The sequence below is a fragment of the Triticum dicoccoides genome, chromosome 1B, assembly GCF_002162155.2.
Source record: "Triticum dicoccoides isolate Atlit2015 ecotype Zavitan chromosome 1B, WEW_v2.0, whole genome shotgun sequence".
Lineage (NCBI taxonomy): Eukaryota > Viridiplantae > Streptophyta > Magnoliopsida > Poales > Poaceae > Triticum > Triticum dicoccoides.
Window position 1 is genome coordinate 186,710,636 of NC_041381.1, and position 20,198 is coordinate 186,730,833.

At 43.7% G+C, this 20,198-nt stretch overlaps 1 protein-coding gene across 2 annotated transcripts; it reads right to left on the minus strand.

Annotated features, from left to right (window-relative positions):
- Positions 1-1,050: 1,050 nt before the first annotated feature.
- LOC119327416 (YTH domain-containing protein ECT4-like) lies at positions 1,051-6,442 on the minus strand. Of its 2 annotated transcripts, none has more exons than XM_037600525.1 (7): positions 6,317-6,442; positions 4,705-4,841; positions 4,531-4,604; positions 3,966-4,439; positions 3,029-3,556; positions 2,724-2,936; positions 1,051-2,139 (listed from the first exon to the last, which is right to left on the minus strand). In XM_037600525.1, exons 2-7 carry the CDS (start codon positions 4,796-4,798, stop codon positions 1,411-1,413), a joined length of 2,112 nt encoding a protein of 703 aa, XP_037456422.1. In that variant the 5' UTR covers positions 4,799-4,841; positions 6,317-6,442; the 3' UTR covers positions 1,051-1,410. The 2 variants fall into 2 exon arrangements, with proteins under 2 accessions (XP_037456422.1, XP_037456430.1); XM_037600533.1 differs by having other exon boundaries at positions 4,705-4,835; positions 6,317-6,435.
- Between the last annotated feature and the right edge of the window lie 13,756 nt (positions 6,443-20,198).

The following is a 20,198-nucleotide window of genomic DNA, read 5'->3' on the forward strand; positions in this document are numbered from 1 at the left end:
TCCGTGTTAACAACCCTCTTCCTTTGATATGGCAACTGGGAAAAAGAAAAGGGAAATGATTGCAGTGCAGATAAGGAACAAGTATGTTACCAACCCTCAACAGAAAAGCTAGAATGTTAGCATGTGCTGCAGTGCGCAGCTTCCTCTAGTCCCGTGTGTGCGCGAAGCGCGGGGGGTGATAATTGATAAACTGAACAACTGAAAGCTCCCCAACCATGCACAGGCATCAGATGACATTATTTAATTGGAAAAAAAGGTCATGATGAGGATACCAAAAGGCCAGTACCAGTAACATATTACCGCATCATGGCGATGGTGGTAGCAGTTGGTGGCAGTGAGCAAAGCAGATCAATAGTAGGAAAAGCGTGACAGCCTTGAGCGCTTTGACGCCCGGATACAATACGACCCAAAACAAAGAGAACCTGAACCCGATAAATTAACCTGTAAAGCAACGTCGCAACGGCAAGCCACGCTGCGTGCTTGCCGGATGGATCATCGATCCATCCATCTATCTCAGTCCAGTTCGTTAGCACCTAATGAACGCTCTGTTGTTCGTGCCTGCAAATGGGAACCACAGGTTTGGTAATTGGTGCTACAAGAGTGGTTAGCACTTGATGGATGGTTTCAGCTTTGTGTGGTTGTTTAACCCAGGTTAAGTAGTAGTACAAGGTTGAATAGATGCGTACGCACAGCACAGAGATGCATAGACAATGAAAACCTGCCAGATGCTAGCATTGTTTTCTCATTCATGAGCGGTGGTTCGACCAAAGACGATGATAGACACCAGCACAAGAAAAGAGAATGCTGCATCTTTAGGTTAGGTGGCTAACACTACCTTACTAGAGCATGCAGACTTAATATTGTACAAAATGCACCACCAACCAACCTAATCCAATATCTCACTGACAGCTAGCTCCATGATGCATGCACACACAACCCAACAGAGTTCAAGGATCAGGGGATATGCATACTGAAGTAGATATTTGATGAAATCGAGTAGACAAAACGGGTTAGATAAAGTTGAACTAAATTTCCTGGGAAAAACCTCAATGAGCAACAAAAATAAATAGCAGCATAGTAATATCATTTAATTTAACACAACAAACGAGCAACAGAAAGCTCATGCATCGTTACCAAGACGTTTAATTTAACGCATCACTGCTTGCATAATTCCTTTCCAGAGAGCTGGTAGACTGTAGGCCCAAAAAAGGATCCTGAAAAGTGAAAATCATGAAAGCCTCTCTCCCTGAGCCTAAAATCCCAAGTAAATTGTTCCCAGGCTGCCCTACTTATTAAGCTGAAGAACGTTAACTCCCACGGTTATCAAGCAAGTCAGAACCCAAAAGAGAGACCTCCTATCAACGAGCAAGACCACGGCTCCGGCTGATAAGAGGAAAGTTTTTGAATCTTTTAGTTGGACATCTTCATCGGGACCAGCATCGAACCAATGCGCAGAACATCACCAATCAAGCAACTTGAGCAGGCTTCACTCATAGGAGGACTGATTGCCCGAGCACAGTGTTCCCCAATGACCTTCTTTTCTTCATAAATCGTTTCTGGAGTTGATGATGCACTGTGCACCAAGGCATTCTTAACTTCAGTTGGACTCTCTTCAGGTGCTTTCGATGAGATGTTGGCAGCAGTTTGTGGGCGGTCTTTTTCAACCAGGGCGACTTCAACCTCCTCCCAGGTTAGTTGTCCTCCAGCCGGACCAGCCGGCATGTTTGAAGCTAGGGGCTGCTGCTGGTATATTACAGCTTTCACCACATCCTCACGAGCCTGTTTTCCAGAGCTACGGTTTTCTTTCTGTGCAGACGCCTTGGCAGAATATCTAGCCAGGTTCCCAGGTTCTTCCCATGAGCTCTGCTGCATGCCTTTGCCTGCCAGATAGTGCGTCTCCCTGATAATTCTGTCCATCAGTATTCTGTCAGCTTTGGGCTGCCGAGGAACGTAGGCATGGCGCAGAGACAGCTTCGGGACAGGTATGAAACGTGGAGCATCACGCCTAAGCTTGGACATCCTGCATTTTCTGCCTCTTGCTTCTTCCGCCTCATACAACATGAAGCAATCAAGCAGACATCCATTTGTTTTTGAACCTTTGAAGATCCTGAGCATACTAGTTCCGGGAACATAGTGTATCTGCAAGTAAAACAGCAGGAGGTTGCCGAGTGAGATCAAGGGAAATGGCAGTAAAAGATATGCCCCAAGCTTAAAGCAAAGCTATCCAGTCATTGATGATAACAGCATCCAAAGAAGCAAAGCTATCCAGTCATATTGATTCAGCATCATGCTTTCATTTTCTGTTTGTTTGTGAAAGCAGCAGGCAGGGTCAGTACTAAAATACCCCCTCCGTTCCAAAATAATTGAATTCTAAGTTTGACCCAAGTCAAACTTCATTAAGTTTGATCAAGTCTATGTAAAAACATATCAACATTTACAACACCGAATTTGCTTCATTAGATTCATTATGACATATATTTCCATATTATATATACATTTGATATTCTAGAGCTTAGCAGATTTTTCTAAACTTGGTCAAAACTTTAAAAAGCTTGACTTAAGACAAGAACTTCAATTATGTTGGTACGGAGGGAGTAGCAAGCAAACAACAAACTGTACATTAGACCAACACAAACATGTACAGACATGCAGAGTGAATAATCATTATTAAGTAACAGCTGTTTTCTGTGCAAGCAAACTAGCGAGATATCTCAGAAACGTGCCTCTTGTGTATTTTTGCTGGAGGTGACAGGCTTATCTTCATTGTTCCGCAGCAAGATACATTTCAAGGCGACATTTGGTATATTCTTTATAATGTGCCACCTCACAGGAAAACTTCCAACCCATCTATCCATGCTCCAAAAGTCCATGTCCTTTTGAAAATCAACAGGGCCAACCATCTCAGCAACACCACAGAAATGGTTACTTTCATTGACCTGTTAGGACAATGATTTAGGTTCAGCATTCAAGATCAAAAACAGGAAATAGAATAGAACAGGCCATACACCTTAAATTAACATAAACTCACCGAAAAGAACAGAAAAACTGGACACAAGGTAGAACTGCTTGCAGCTATCATTTGAGCATCTCTAAATGCACTATCCAGCTTCTTGTTTCCCTGAAGACCGCTCGACCAGACACCATATTTGATGGATTTGTGAACATTTGCCTCGCCCCAAGACTTGATAACAAAGAATTTTGCATTGGGATACACCACCTCGAAGTCGTCCCTGTTATATTGATCAGTCTTAATGATGATTTTCCCCTCTGGATTGCCAATACGCAGCCTTGATGTATAGGATGTGGCAACTATTTCTGACGACGTCGAACCTCTTGGCTGTTTTTCTTTACTTAAGTTCAGCCGACACACTGAACTCAACTTTCCAGTTAAACCATTTACATAGCTTCTTGGCTTTGAGCTTGGTTGGAATTTCTCAGCTATGGCCATCTTACGGAGGTCCGATCCAACATGTGAAGCATTATAGTTGTATGATGGATTAGTCTGCGGCGAGGACTTGACAGGAGGAACTCCCCCATGTAGAGAGTGTCGTGATGCCTAATCATAAGGAGATTTGTCATCAAAGCATGGAAAATTATAAGATGGCTTTTTTTTGCGCATGAAAACAGAGGTTTGGAAGATATTGTCATGGCATCAGAATGTCCGACCGGGGCATGAGTACAAATACATGCATCCAGTGGCAAGTGCATTTCCTCTGCATTTACCGTCATAAATGTAATAATTATCAACACTTGACTTGCAACTACAAATATATTATCTAACCTCTTCTTATAAATGTTTACTATAGAAGGGCCAAAGAAAACCACTAGCTTGTACAGTTGTACTTACAACAGATGGAATGACAGGCATAAGGGCGTTAACAGGACCTGGCTATTTAAGTTCAACACTACTAACATAAAATAGAAGGATAACTCAACAATTACAAGTGTGACGGCATTAGGCATACCTGTAGAGCACGGCCAAGTTTAGCAGGTACCATAGTTCCACTTCCAGCTGCTAGATTTTGCTTCCATGGATCTGTACTATGCAGTTGTACTGTTGATAGCATAGCATGGTTTTCGAATTTCTTTGAAGAAACACTAGTTGATTGTAGAGATGGATTCCATGTAATACCCTTTTTTGGAACAACAGGGAAACTTTGGCCTTGATCAGTGGGGATGAACAGACTATCATTGCACATAAGAGTTTGCGACGTGCTAGCTGGGCCCCACTGTGCAGCAGATGGGAGATCATAGTGGGGTATAGGAACTGGTTGGTGGCATGCGATGTCAGCAGTCTTAGCAAGATACTCTCGGGATCTAGCAAACCTGCCATCAGCTATAGCACAATGTCCTGAAGGGTAAGGGCCACGGGGAGAATGTGCAATCCCATAGTCAGGGACAACATAATACGAGTATGATGTGCCTTCAGCCTGTTGGCCCTGTCGAGGGACAAGTACATACCTAATCAAACACATTGGAGAACAATTGAATCAAGAACGAAATAGCATTCTGCACTTCTGCAGCACTAACCAAGTAGTGTAGATCTTGATCACCACATCTCCAAATTGCCTGGTGCTCATACAACTCAGCAGGCAGAGTAATTCCTGCAACCGAGAGAATAAAGTCAGGTGACACATTAAGTCATTAACTATGCAACTCAACCAGCAAGACTTATCACTTAATTAAGAAGTCATCAAATATTACCAGTTGGACCATATGGAGTCGGATAGTAAGTCGCGTTAGCAGGAAAGCAGAATTCCTCTCCAAATATGAGCTCAGAGTTTGCCTCGAGATCCATGGAATGCAGTCACTCTGAAAGACGGGCACTGGTCGATCTACAACTGAAACATCTCACGATCAGTTCATCAACATAATTAGCAAAATGGCTTCTGAACATACAAGGCAACCCATGCAACCAACAGTTCCGACATTCCGAATCATCTATTAGCATCGCTTGGTAATAAAAATTGACCTTGGAACAGTAGTTCTGATCCATCCGTTAAAAGTAAAACAGAACTTAGTTCGTTAACTCAAAACCTGCTAATGCTGCATCATCAAAACCATTGGGAAACAAGTGAAAGCTATACCCGAACAAGCATAGGCACAACCCCCAAAACAGCGCGATAGCAGAAATACAAGATCATGGTATTTGCAGCAAGCCCATTTAGTAAGCCATGTAACTACACAAAAACATGGAACAAAGTAACAAACACATGCATCGAACCAGCCAACCAGCAAAGCACACCAAACATTCAGCTATGAATTGGTAATTGCAAAACTGACAGCCCCATTTGCCTATCCCTAACAACCACAGTAAAAAATTCCAATCCATCAATTAAAAGTAAAACAGAACTTGCTCCAAAACCTGCTAATGCTGCATCATTTCAAAACCATTGGGAAACAAGTGAAAGGCTATACTCCAAACAAACATAGGGCAAAATCCCATCCCAAAACCCCCCAAACAGTGCGATGACAGAAATACAAGATCGTGGTATTTGCAACAAGCCCATTTAGTTAGCCATGCAACTACACAAGCAATTGCAATAATTGTAACTGCCAATCCAGGGCAATTCGAACATGTGTAACCCGCCTATCCGTGGCTAGCTAAACCACATGCTATCAATCTAAGCCTACTCAGAGCTAAACTCTTCACACCCCCATTTCCTCTATTCTTACAAACCCCAAGAACGAACGCATGCATCAGACCAGCCAACCAGCAAAGCACAGTACACCAAACATTCAGCTTTTTTTTGGGAGCAAAACCAAACATTCAGCCATGACTTTGTTATTGCAAAATTGACAGTCCAATTGGCCTGTCCACCATAAAGCCCAATAAAACAATGCCACGTGAGCGGCAAAAGGAGCCCCTTCATCACAAATGCACCTCCATTTCACCCCAACGGGCATACCGAACCAACAAAACCGGCCCAGGCTACGCTACGGCCACCCAAGCGAAGCACGAAACCCTAGATCGTTCAACACCGATCCGCGGTGACTTCCCAGCCCCGGGGCACACGATCCGACCGCACCACCGCGAAGCCAAACCCTCTCTACAGCACCGAATGCAGAAACCCCAAAAAACCGTGCCTCCAGGCTCCAGCCAGCGAGCAGAAAACCGTACGGCGACAAGGGGTTCGAGCCAGGGAAGAGAGCTCGCTCGCCGGCACCGAACCCCCGTCGCACATGATCGGAGCACGCCACCGCGGAACAAAATCCTCGCTGCGCTGTACGTACAACGTACACCCGAAGCGGAAACGGACAAGCCCAGCCCCAGCAAGCGAGCAGCACGCGGTACGGGTTCTACGAGAGAGCTCACCGGCACTGAGGCGGCGTGCACCGGCTGGCCGTCGTCGGCGGCGGCCGAGGCGGAAACCCTAGCGGGCGGGACGGAGGCGGGGGGCGGCGAGGAGGAGGAGCGGAGCGGGAAAAGGAAGCGTGGGAGGGGAAGAGGCCAGTACGGTGCGGATGCGTCGGTGCTGTGCAAGTACGCTGGTAGGCGCCATCTGGCTTGTTTTGCTGTCACTGACATGTTGGCCCCGGCGTGGGACCGCGCTCGGAGCGGGAGAGAGGGGCCTGGCTGTAGAGGGACTGACGGCGGCCATTCTGTTTCCGACGGAGAGAACGGAGTTCTCCGTTTTGTCCCGCTCACTGACATGTGGGCGCGTGCGTCCTCGGGGACCCAGTGGTGGCGGCGAACTGGCGATGCGAAGCGTTGGCTGTGGTTAGTCCGCTGACACGTGGGCGACAACAGATATAAAGACAACACAATGCGAAGCGTTGGCTGTGGTATACCTCAGGGCCAGGGGCTTCGCGCCGGGCCATAGATGCCCGGTGCTGAAAACCCAGGTCTGAGCCCAGTCCGGTCCGACTATCGAGCCTACTAAGGGCTTGTTTGGTTTTAATAAGTCATCTGACTTATAAATGAGGTAACGATTAAACATGCGTGACTTTACCTGACTTATAAGTCACCTGATCACATCTTCCCACATTAATCCACATCATGCAGGTGGTGGGACCCACGCAAAAGAGAGTGACTTGTAAGTTTTAAGTTGGGGTGGAGCAACTTATGACTTATAAGTTGGGGTGACTTATAAGTTGGGTCTATTTGGCAAAATAAGTCACTGTTTTCACTTTTCGACTTATAAGTTGGTGTCTTATTTGAAACCAAACGGGCCCTAAATCAGGCCTGAGCCCGAAAAAGCCTGAGGCGGCCTGATAGGCCCGGCCCGGCTATGGCTAAAATCTTGTTTTACGCAAGCCCGAGTCCAGCCCGATTTGCCCGTCGGGCTCGATTTCCAGGCCCGAGCCCGGCCTAATGGCATGCACGGGCTCAGCCCAGCCCGGGATTTTCGGGCCGAGTCTGGTCGGGCTGCCCATTGCCAGGCATAGCCGTGGCTAATAGACGACTACCTTACAGCCGCCGCCACCCCAAATAGTTAGGGTTTCATTGCCTCCCGCCGGCGCCGTCGTTAGTCCGTCTCATCTTCGATAGCCTCAGGGCCATAAAGGCGGAGTGGATCTCTGCCCTTACCGATGGGAGGGCTCTGTTTTTATATCTTTCTTGTTAAGTTTTGTGTCCTATTCGAAAGACGAGAGGGCAGCAACTGCTTGAAGACGGAATAAGGTTTTTCCTACCTAACCCCGTTTCGGTGGTGTGTCTTAGCATCGTCGATGAGCGTGTGAAGGTGTGATTCCGGCAGATCTATCTTTGGTGGATTTGCTCGAATGTGTTCTATATCCGTGTGCCTTTAGGTTGGATTCTTCTGATTTACGCTACTCTTCATCGACGGCGGTTGTTGTTCTGGAGCATTGATCCCATGGGGCCTTAATACGATGACTTTCCGACTGTCTACTAGAATAAGGTTTGTCTGGCTCTGGCGAGGGAGGATCGATGAGAGCGATGCCCATTCAGATCGCTTCAGTGTTTGTAATCGTCGCTATGTGGTCTACAGATATAGATGTATTTTTTTAGTGTTTGTTGTACTACCATGATTGAAGATAAATAGATCGGAAGTTTTCCCAAAAAAATATTATGAAGACAAATTATTTGGTTACATCTATACTATGTCCGGCTTTATTAGCGCCTCTTATATTTTGGGTCAAACTTTAACTTTTGATTTTACTATTCCCTCTGTCCCGTAATATAAGAACGCTCTTGACACTAGTGTAGTGTTAAAAATGTTCTTATATTATGGGACAGAGGGAGTAGTACATATGCCCGTGCATCGCAATGGGCAAAGAAGCCCGTAACTCTATAAACTCACATATATGGTTACCCTCGTAGCTAGTAACATTGTGAAGTAATATTATTGTCACCATGTCTTCCAGAGTTTCACTAAAATGAAGAGTACAAATTGCTAGATTCAAGAATGAGGGGAAAACTTTCTCAAACTTGCAAAACTTGTGTTACTTTTTGTATGCTTTTAGCAACTCAATGTTACTTGTCTTACTCATAGTTTTAAATAGCGCGCTAAGCCTCTTAGTGTCGGACCTCTTCTAAACGTTATAGCATGTTGTAGTGGAGTTATATCGCGCTATTTAAAATGTGTGTTCATGCATTTGGACAAAAATCCCTTAGCACAGAACCACTCGTAAATGCTATAGCGTGCTATTTAAGACTTTTACTGTTAGGTCGGCTAGAAGTGAAGCTTCGACGAATGGCGCGGATGCTCAACTGCAGGAAAGGCCAATATGCTGGCATGCATTTGTGCGCAGCCCCTAGCGGTCGGAATGAGTTTGAATAAAGGGATAATTAGATTTATGCCCCTAGTTGTGTCTGAAAGATCGTGGATGTCGCCTAGAGGGGGGTGAATAGGCGTTTTAAAATAATTACGATTTAGGCTTGAACAAATGCGGAATAAACCTAACGGTTAATTTGTCAAGCACAAAACCTAAAACAACTAGGCTCACCTATGTGCACCAACAACTTATGCTAAGCAATATAAGCAACTATGTGATAGCAAGATATATGACAAAGAACAATATGGCTATCACAAAGTAAAGTGCATAAGTAAAGGGCTCGGGTAAGAGATAACCGAGGCACGTGGAGACGACGATGTATCCCGAAGTTCACACCCTTGCGGATGCTAATCTCCGTTTGGAGCGGTGTGGAGGCACAATGCTCCCCAAGAAGCCACTAGGGCCACCGTAATCTCCTCACGCCCTCGCACAATGCAAGATGTCGTGATTCCACTAAGGGACCCTTGAGGGCGGTCACCGAACCCGTACAAATGGCAACTCTTGGGGGCGGTCACCGAACCCGTACACTTTGGCAACCCTTGGGGGCGGTCACCGGTACCCGTCAAATTGCTCGAGGCGGTCTCCACAACCTAATTGGAGACCCCGACGCTTGCCCGGAGCTTTACACCACAATGATTGAGCTCCGAACACCACCAACCGTCTAGGACGCCCAAGCACCCAAGAGGAACAAGCTCAAGGGCACCAAGCACCCAAGAGTAATAAGCTTCTCAACTTGTAACTTCCACGTATCACCGTGGAGAACTCAAACCGATGCACCAAATGCAATGGCAAGGGCACACGGAGTGCCCAAGTCCTTCTCTCTCAAATCCCACCGAAGCAACTAGTGCTAGGGAGGAAAATGAGAGGAAGAACAAGAAGGAGAACACCAAGAACTCCAAGAACTAGATCCAAGGGGTTCCCCTCACATAGATGAGAAAGTGATTGGTGGAAATGTGGATCTAGATCTCCTCTCTCTTTTCCCTCAAAAACTAGCAAGAATCCATGGAGGGATTGAGAGATAGCAAGCTCGGAGAAGGTCAACAATGGGGGAAGAACACGAGCTCAAAAGATGGGGAACCATTGAGGAAGAAGACCCCCTTAAATAGGTCACCACGAATCTGCCCGTTATGTGCAGAAAACTGTTGGACCGGTACAACCGGTGCACGAACCGGTACAACCGGCCAAAGCAGAGGAAAAACCAACCTGGGAAAAGCTCTAAGCGGTACAACAGCCTGAGGAACCGGTAGTACCGGTTAAACTGGTTAAATCGGTCAACAACCGCCCAAGAACCGCTCCAAAACAGAAACTAGTCCGGTGGTAGAGCGGTACATGGCCGGTACAACCTCCGGACCAATTCTGGAGCGGTACAACCGCTCCAAACACCGGTTGTACCGGTCAACCGGTACAACCTCTCTATGTAAAACAAGCAATATCAAAACAGCCACAACTTTCGCATACGAGCTCCGAATTCGATGAAACCAAGTTTGTTGGAAAGCTAGCAACAAGGGCTAACACAATCTTGATAGAAATATCAATAAGAAGCAAATGAGAAAAGGCACATAAGAAAATGGTGAGAACCCTTCCTTAGATAAGACTGGTAAAACCTCCAACACCGAAAACATCATAGAAGACGCATGCGAACTCCGTTTCCGATGAACTCGAGCTTGTCATAAAAATGACCATAAGCTCCAAATCTCACAAGGAGAAGAACCAAACAAGAACCAAAAAGATGATGCAAGGATGCAATGGTTTGACTCTCTACGAACGATACGATCGAGCAACTCATCGAGAGCCCCCCTTGATAGTACGGCAATCAATCCTATAACCCGGTCTCCCACAACTACCGTGAGACCAGTAAAATAGAAAACCTATCAAGGGCAAACCTTTGCCTTGCACATGGTCCACTTGAGCTAGATGATGACGATCTTGACTCCCTCAAGTTGGACCACCTTTCTTGATTGCATTGGCTCGAAGAAGACTAGTTGATTTCTCCCCCATACTCCACTATGGGTGAGCCACTCTTCTGCACATCTTCACAAGTCCATTGTCGCCACAATGGAAGGCAAGCTTTGCCTTGCACATGGTCCACTTGAGCTAGATGATGACGATCTTGACTCCCTCAAGTTGGACCACCTTTCTTGATTGCATTGGCTCGAAGAAGACTAGTTGATTGCTCCCCCATACTCCACTATGGGTGAGCCACTCTTCTGCACATCTTCACAAGTCCATTGTCGCCACAATGGACGGCAAGCTTCAAGCATATGATCTCTTCGTGATGATTCTACTTGAGCTTGCACACCGCAACCTAACCCCACAAAGAACTCACACGAAGACCATGGGTTAGTACACAAAGCATAATTGACCATGCTTACCATACCATGGGATCGCTTGATCCCTCTCGGTACATCTTCTATGCTTTGTGTGTTGATCAACTTGATTCATTCTTTGACTTAGTCTTGATCAACCTTGAATCTTTCCAACTCTCTTCATTTGGATGATGTCTTGAAGGTAAACATGAATGGTCACACAATCTTCTTCTTCAAGACATGCTTGCAATAAGCTCAACACTCATAAGACCAATCTTTGGATAATTCCTTAATAGCAACTTGGTCATCACAAACTCTCCTCGAAACCAACAAATGGACTCCACGAAAAGCCTATGGACAAACCCTTCAAATATAACTCAAGGCAACCATTAGTCCATAGAGATTGTCATCAATTGCCAAAACCAAACATGGGGGCGCCGCATGTTCTTTCAATCTCCCCCATTTTGGTAATTGATGACAATCACTTTCAAGAGAGTTTATATAAGGAATTATGCATCACCATGCAATGCAATAATAGTGCAATGAATGAGATGCAAAAGCTAAGGAACAAAACCAAAGCAAGAGGAGATAGCTCTCTAAACTTCTCCATAAAACTCTCTGAAACTTCTCCCCCATTGGCATTGATTGCCAAAATGGGCGAAAAGTTTGGAAGGTCAATATAAATTGTGGTCCTCCAAAAATTGTGTATTTCTCAACAAGAGAGTGGAATGTAATACACATATCCAACTGACAATACTTGGAGGAAGACAAACTATATTGAGGCACAAAGATTGCAAAAAAATGATATGCCACAAAGACATAACAAAGAGAGAAACAAGCAATCAAAAGATACCAATTGAAGCAAGCAATCAACGGATATCAATTGAACCAACTAGACCAATGATCCTACATGCCACAAGAATAAATACATTATGATAAGCGCAAAGGAGTGTTCTAAACAAACTAGAGAAGCTCCCCATGATTTGTGCACACATAAGAATTTTTGTATTTGAATACAAAGTGCACAAAATAGGATCATAGCTCCCCCAAAATCAATAGAAACTCACATCCAGTGCAAGTGAGCATATAGGAAACAAAGCCTAGCGCTTGCAACAAGCACATGGTTGAGCAACATGTAAAAGAGGCAACTTAAGAATAGGCTCAACCAAAATGATGTGTGTGAGTCATGGCGAAGCACTTGAGAAGACTAAGATTAGGATGAGCATTAAGCATCAACATAGTCTTGAAAGAATGAGGCACATGGTGCAAGGCCTATTATTCCCACACACAACTGGCAAATGGGTTCACAAGCTTACTAATAAGCAACCTATGCTTGTGACAACCCGTGATGAAGATAGACGAGGGGAGGCTCATCAAGACGAGGGATACCAATTAAGATGGCAAAAACCTCGTAAAGATAAGCAAGAGGAAAATAATCTTCACCACACAAGAGTGCAACAAGATGCAACGATAGAGGACACGCACTCAAGGCAAAATCTTTCACGGAGCCACCAAAGAAATAACAAAAGAGAGAAAAGGTGGACGTGAAAGAAAGGATATCATCTAGAGATGTAATTTCTCTCAAGTGTATAATGTTCTAGGTAGACGAAATCATGATGATATATATCTACAAAGAAGGATGTACACCCGAAATAGTTACAACATGAAGGAACGAGATATCCAAAAGGAAGTCATACATATACCAATAAGATATTTGCTTGAAAGCATAGCACTTGGCTAGATATGGTCTTATTGTATATAAATGAAGTCCAAACACACATCCATCAAAGGCATCACAACTAGCAACAAGAGATCATCGTTGGGATGCTTTGAGAAAGGAAACAAGTATCACAAGATATGAAATGAATATCATGCCAAGATGCAACCTACACAAGGTTGAATGCAAGAGGAGAAAGCATGAATAGATACTTGTTACCGAGATATCATTGGAAGGATGTAGTAGATACCAATTGAAGGTAGATAGTAGTTCATTGATCATCCTTGCTTGACTCCAATATGCACATGGTGACAACACCTTCCTTGTGAGTGAGACGAGCATCCAATGCATCTCCAAATGTTCCTAGAAGAACAACACAAACTAAACGGTACCCAAACTCATCGGGACCAAATAGTTAGAAACACCAATACATAGGACAAACTCCACATAAATATGTGCATATAGATATGAAAATGAATTTCATGCACATCTCATCCAAATTGAGACTAGGTGGAGTTTCCCCTATATATTGAGTCAACGAAAGAAAGCATGCCAAATAGAATACATGAAGTAAATATGCATGCTCAGAACTTTCAAGAACCGATACCAAAAGACAAAGAAATGCCAAGTGAAAAGGATACCAAATGGAGAAATCATCACTTGGAAGATATCATTAAAGAGACATCAAGGAATGAGATGTCCATTGATACACACTAAACTAAAGATGTCAAACTCCCAAAGAGAGGATGGTTCGAAACAAACCAAGCTCTCAACAAAGTTTCATGATGGCACAAAGTACCAAAAAGAAATGGCTTGCCTTCCACCAAAACACACTTGATAAGGATCACAAGAAGAGCGTTTTAGAGAAAATAGAATAGCTCCCCCACAAGTTGTGCATTACATAGGATTTGCATTTGAATACAAAATGCACAAGGTGGGATCATCACTTTCACTACATCTAGAAAACACTAGACAAGAACAAGAAATAAACAAGATCCACAAGTGGTAGGGAAGACAATGGGAGTTGACACAAACTTGGCAAGAGATAAGGAAAATAAAAAAGCAAACGCCAACGTGAAGATGATCAATAATTTCTACCACACATAAGTGAGTACCAATTGTCAAAAGACAAGAAGTATTTGGAAATAATTCCCGTTGGTAGATAGCAATGATATCCAACATCATCTTCACACCAAACACACGCAAATTGCAACTTGTAGAGCTAACATGCCACCTAGGAACAAGATAATCTACAGTATCAATTCTAGGTGACAATATCTCAAATGTACACATTTTCTAGGCTTGTAATATGCACTTAGCATATTACTCCCCCATAATGTGATACCAATAAGAACTTAACAAGAGGCAATAAGAGGAACAAACAAGAGATAATTAATGGACTATTTAGAGTTTGAATTTCTCATGAGAGATATACCACCTAGCGACTAGATAATCTTGTAATATCAATACTAGATGGTATTCCTCATGTACACACATTTATAGGATTGTGAGGTGCACAAAGCACATCACTCCCCCAAAATGGGATGTTCCATTAATATCTCACACGAGCCAAGTAGGATACAAACAAGAAACATAAAGGCTCAACGCACGACACACGTGTACATGATGTGCAAACCAACACACACATACTTGATTGCTCAAGATAAGCAAGTTGGAATCACAACATATACAAACACATGCAAGGAACAAAACCAAAACATGCAAGGGGGCAAGTAACTTTGAATGTAAGCAATTTTAAGTACAAGTTACTGCAAGGAGGCACATTGGATATAAGATATAAACTTGATGATTCAATTGACTTGGCTTGAGACATAAGAGTGATGAAGTCCCCTTAATTCTTCATAATGTAGCCAAGTCTCAAATGCCCTCCAACAACACCTATTGATAAAGTTTGAGCTTGTTGGTCCCCAACCAAGTTGGGTCCTAAGAGGTTAGTCATAATAGGTTTGGCTACCCAAATGGTTCTTTGCTTGACACCACTTTGAGTACCAACAAACTTGGCAAACACATTGCCAACCTTATCCTTACCAAGAGAATAGATATCATCAATAATAATTGGGTTTGATAAGTTACCACTAGTGCATGAAGAAGCGACGTGACCTTTCTCACAACATAAGTAGCAACGTCTGCTCTTCACTTTCTTCTCACTTGATTTCTCAATTTGAGAAGCATTAACTTGAGTCTTCTTGGGAAGAGGCCTTTCTTCAAATTGAGGTTGAGCATGAGATTGAACTTGTGCCCTCTTCCCTTGTTGCTTGACACTAATGGCCTTCTTCTTCAATGGGCAAGATCTAACATGATGCCCTTCTATTTTGCACTTGAAGCAAACAATCTTGGCCGAATTCTTGACTTGTTCTTGGCCCTTCCTTTTGTTCATCTTGGACTTCTTCTTCTTATTGGAGTTTAATCCAAGTCCACCTTTGTCATTGCGGTATTTTTGCACACTCAAGATATTGTTGAGTGTGGACTTCCCTTCATGACACTTTTCGAAGTCTTTCTTCAAAGAAGTGACTTGGGCCTTGAGCTCTTTGATTTCCTCTACATTGTTAGTCTCAACACAAGTACTAGAGGAAGTATAAGCTTCATCGTTAGAGCAACAAGGCAAGGAAAGCAATTCATCACAAGATGTACCAACATTGTGAGTAGATGAATTACAAGTACTAGCACATGGCAATATACTATTTTGACTAGAAGTAGTGCTAGTATCCACATGAGGCTCACTAGATGTTACCTTAGCAATCATGGCCTCATGAGCTATCTTTAGCACACTATGGGATACTAGAAGATCATCATGAGAGCATGAGAGCTTTTCATGACTTTCTTCCAATTTCCCATAATTGCAAGATAGCACCTCAAGTTGATCCCGTAGCTCAACATTCTCCTTCAAAAAGGATGCTTCACAAGTAATGGAATTAGTAGCACAAGCATCATCATTAACAACAAGAGGAGAAGGCAACTTGGCAAGCTCTTTTAAATAAGAAGCTTCAAGTTGGGCATGAGACTCGGTGAGTTTGATGAGCTCACCCTTGATGACCCTTGAGCCATTTTCAAGGTGCTCAAAATCCTCAAGGAGTCAAGCATGAGAAACTTCAAGCTTAGCATTTTTAGTTTTGAAATCGTTGGCCACCTCAAGAGCTCTATCATGAGATTCCCTCACTCTAGATAATTCTAGAGCAAAAGTCTCCTCAAGAGATTCGGAGGTGGTTTGTTCATGTTCAAGAGCTTGAGATAGCTCCGCGATCTCATTTGCGTAATCACGCCCATGAGCTTCCATTTTCTCAATGGTGGCCTCATGCTCCTCTAGATGAGATTCCAACTCCTCAATGTATTTCTTGCCATCAATGGCAATGGACATTATTTCCATGAAGTTGGAACAAGCAATTTTATTTTTATGAAGAGCTTTAAAAATCATTTCCCCCTTAGTTTTTAAGGAGGCAACATTATCATTCTCTTCATCATTATCCTCATCATCATTAGAATCAACATCATCATCAAGAGACATATTGGGGTACAAAGTAGGAGATACCTTTGACGCCTTAGCCATAAGGCAAAAAGCAATAGATGATGGTGTAGGATCCCTTGGGGCACCATTAAACACCACATCTTGTTCCATGGAGTGTTGGGTTTCCTCTACATTGTTAGCACAACAATTCGAGGAAATAGATGCATTTTTATCATGGCAACAAGACATAGCAAGCATATCATCATGAGATTTAGTCAAGCAATTTCTACATGATATGCAAGGACTATCAACACAAGCATGCGAAACATTTGGAGTGCTCGAAGTGTTAAAGCCCAAAGAAGGAGCATTGCAATAATATAGTGATGAAGGATCATCCATAATAAGAATACTATCATCATTGCAATGACCAACACTACTCACCATATCATTACTTTGTGGCAAACCACATGTAGGTGAAGTAGAAGAAGTTGAGAAGACTATATGACCGGAGGTGGAGGGAGAGCAATCATCCTTACAAATCTTGGACACGCCATATTTATCTTGAAGCTTTGTCCATAACTCATGAGCATCCCGGAACGACATGAGTTGAAATATTACTACATTGCTCAAAGCATTGAAAAGCACATTAGAAGCTTGAGCATTGAGATAAGAGTTTTTCTCATCCTCTAAAGATAACCTTTGGGGATTCTTTGGAGGAGAAAAACCCATATCTACAATTCGCTCTAAATTTGGGTCCATGACCCTAAAGAGATTAAGCATGCGAATTACCCAAACATCAAAATTTGTGCCATCGAAACTAAGAGTGTCAGAGAATCCTAATCCCCTAGTCGAAATCTTTACTCTCTAGGCGGTAAAGCCTAATAAAGAGAGACGAGGCTCTGATACCAATTGAAAGATCGTGGATGTCGCCTAGAGGGGGGGTGAATAGGCGTTTTAAAATAATTACGGTTTAGGCTTGAACAAATGTGGAATAAACCTAGAGGTTAATTTGTCAAGCACAAAACCTAAAACAACTAGGCTCACCTATGTGCACCAACAACTTATGCTAAGCAATATAAGCAACTATGTGATAGCAAGATATATGACAAAGAACAATATGGCTATCACAAAGTAAAGTGCATAAGTAAAGGGCTCGGGTAAGAGATAACCGAGGCACGCGGAGACGATGATGTATCCCGAAGTTCACACCCTTGCGGATGCTAATCTCCGTTTGGAGCGGTGTGGAGGCACAATGCTCCCCAAGAAGCCACTAGGGCCACCGTAATCTCCTCACGCCCTCGCACAATGCAAGATGCCGTGATTCCACTAAGGGACCCTTGAGGGCGGTCACCGAACCCGTACAAATGGCAACCCTTGGGGGCGGTCACCGAACCTGTACACTTTGGCAACCCTTGGGGGCGGTCACCGGTACCCGTCAAATTGCTCGGGGCGGTCTCCACAACCTAATTGGAGACCCCGACGCTTGCCCAGAGCTTTACAACACAATGATTGAGCTCCGAACACCACCAACTGTCTAGGGCGCCCAAGCACCCAAGAGGAACAAGCTCAAGGGCACCAAGCACCCAAGAGTAATAAGCTTCTCAACTTGTAACTTCCACGTATCACCGTGGAGAACTCAAACCGATGCACCAAATGCAATGGCAAGGGCACACGGAGTGCCCAAGTCCTTCTCTCTCAAATCCCACCGAAGCAACTAGTGCTAGGGAGGAAAATGAGAGGAAGAACAAGAAGGAGAACACCAAGAACTCCAAGAACTAGATCCAAGGGGTTCCCCTCACATAGATGAGAAAGTGATTGGTGGAAATGTGGATCTAGATCTCCTCTCTCTTTTCCCTCAAAAACTAGCAAGAATCCATGGAGGGATTGAGAGATAGCAAGCTCGGAGAAGGTCAACAATGGGGGAAGAACACGAGCTCAAAAGATGGGGAACCATTGGGGAAGAAGACCCCCTTAAATAGGTCCCCACGAATCTGCCCGTTATGTGCAGAAAACTGTAGGACCAGTACAACCGGTGCACGAACCAGTACAACCGGCCAAAGCAGAGGAAAAACCAACCTGGGAAAAGCTCTAAGCAGTACAACAGCCTGGGGAACCGGTAGTACCAGTTAAACCGGTCAACAACCGCCCAAGAACCGCTCCAAAACAGAAACTAGTCCGGTGGTAGAGCGGTACATGGCCGGTACAACCTCCGGACCAATTCTGGAGCGGTACAACCGCTCCAAACACCGGTTGTACAACCTCTCTGCGGGGCGGTACAACCTCTCTATGTAAAACAGGCAATATCAAAACAGCCACAACTTTCGCATATGAGCTCCGAATTCGATGAAACCAAGTTTGTTGGAAAGCTAGCAACAAGGGCTAACACAATCTTGATAGAAATATCAATAAGAAGCAAATGAGAAAAGCCCATAAGAAAATGGTGAGAACCCTTCCTTGGATAAGACCGGTAAAACCTCCAACACCGAAATCATCATAGAAGACGCATGCGAACTCCGTTTTCGATGAACTCGAGCTTGTCATAAAAATGACCATAAGCTCCAAATCTCACAAGGAGAAGAACCAAACAAGAACCAAAAAGATGATGCAAGGATGCAATGGTTTGAGCTCTCTACGAACGATACGATCAAGCAACTCATCGAGAGCCCCCCTTGATAGTATGACAATCAATCCTATAACCCGGTCTCCCACAACTACCGTGAGACCGGTAAAATAGAAAACCTATCAAGGGCAAACCTTTGCCTTGCACATGGTCCACTTGAGCTAGATGATGAAGATCTTGACTCCCTCAAGTTGGACCACCTTTCTTGATTGCATTGGCTCGAAGAAGACTAGTTGATTGCTCCCCCATACTCCACTATGGGTGAGCCACTCTTCTGCACATCTTCACAAGTCCATTGTCGCCACAATGGACGGCAAGCTTCAAGCATATGATCTCTTCGTGATGATTCTACTTGAGCTTGCACGCCGCAACCTAACCCCACAAAGAACTCGCACGAAGACCATGGGTTAGTACACAAAGCGTAATTGACCATGCTTACCATACCATGGGATCGCTTGATCCCTCTTGGTACATCTTCTATGCTTTGTGTGTTGATCAACTTGATTCATTCTTTGACTTAGTCTTGATCAACCTTGAATCTTTCCAACTCTCTTCATTTGGATGATGTCTTGAAGGTAAACATGAATGATCACACAATCTTCTTCTTCAAGACATGCTTGCAATAAGCTCAACACTCATAAGACCAATCTTTGGATAATTCCTTAATAGCAACTTGGTCATCAAAAACTCTCCTCGAAACCAACAAATGGACTCCATGAAAATCCTATGGACAAACCCTTCAAATATAACTCAAGGCAACCATTAGTCCATAGAGATTGTCATCAATTGCCAAAACCAAACATGGGGGCACCGCATGTTCTTTCAGTGTCCCACTCGGTTGTTTTACCCCTAATTTCCAAAAGTCACTGGTTCTGTCCAAGTCACTTCGCACCTGTTATGTTTTTGCCCATTGACCGTTTGACTGTAGGTTGAAAAATTCATAACTAATTCATACTAAATCAGAAAAATGCAAATAAGATATCAAAATGTTCAGAAAAACATCACCTATATCTCAGTGTCATTTTCATTCATGAAAAAAGTGTTGGAAAGTGCCCCTCTGAGTTTTAGCTCTTATGATACCACCATGAATAGTGAAATCTAAAAAAAATCTAAAAATTCAAAACAAAAAACTTGGTGGCAAAGAATGACAAATGTTTTAAGTGCTTGCCAAGTTTCACGAGGGAACGACATTCATGGAAGTCATGGAAAAAATAATCTATTTTGGAGTGCTGATTGTTTTTTGCCATGACATCCACGAATGTCGTTCCCTGATGAAACTTCGCAAGAACCTACAACATTTGTCATTCTTTGCCATCATTTTTTTGAATTGTTTTAGATTTTACTATTCATGGT

Coding starts and splice junctions, on each gene's coding strand:
- LOC119327416 (XM_037600525.1), bottom strand. CDS start 4,798: ATGGATCTCGAGGCAAACTCTGAGCTCATATTTGGAGAGGAATTCTGC. Junction 2,937..3,028: donor CAGTTTTTCTGTTCTTTTCG/GTGAGTTTATGT, acceptor TTGTCCTAACAG/GTCAATGAAAGTAACCATTT. Junction 2,140..2,723: donor CCAGCAAAAATACACAAGAG/GCACGTTTCTGA, acceptor TTTTACTTGCAG/ATACACTATGTTCCCGGAAC.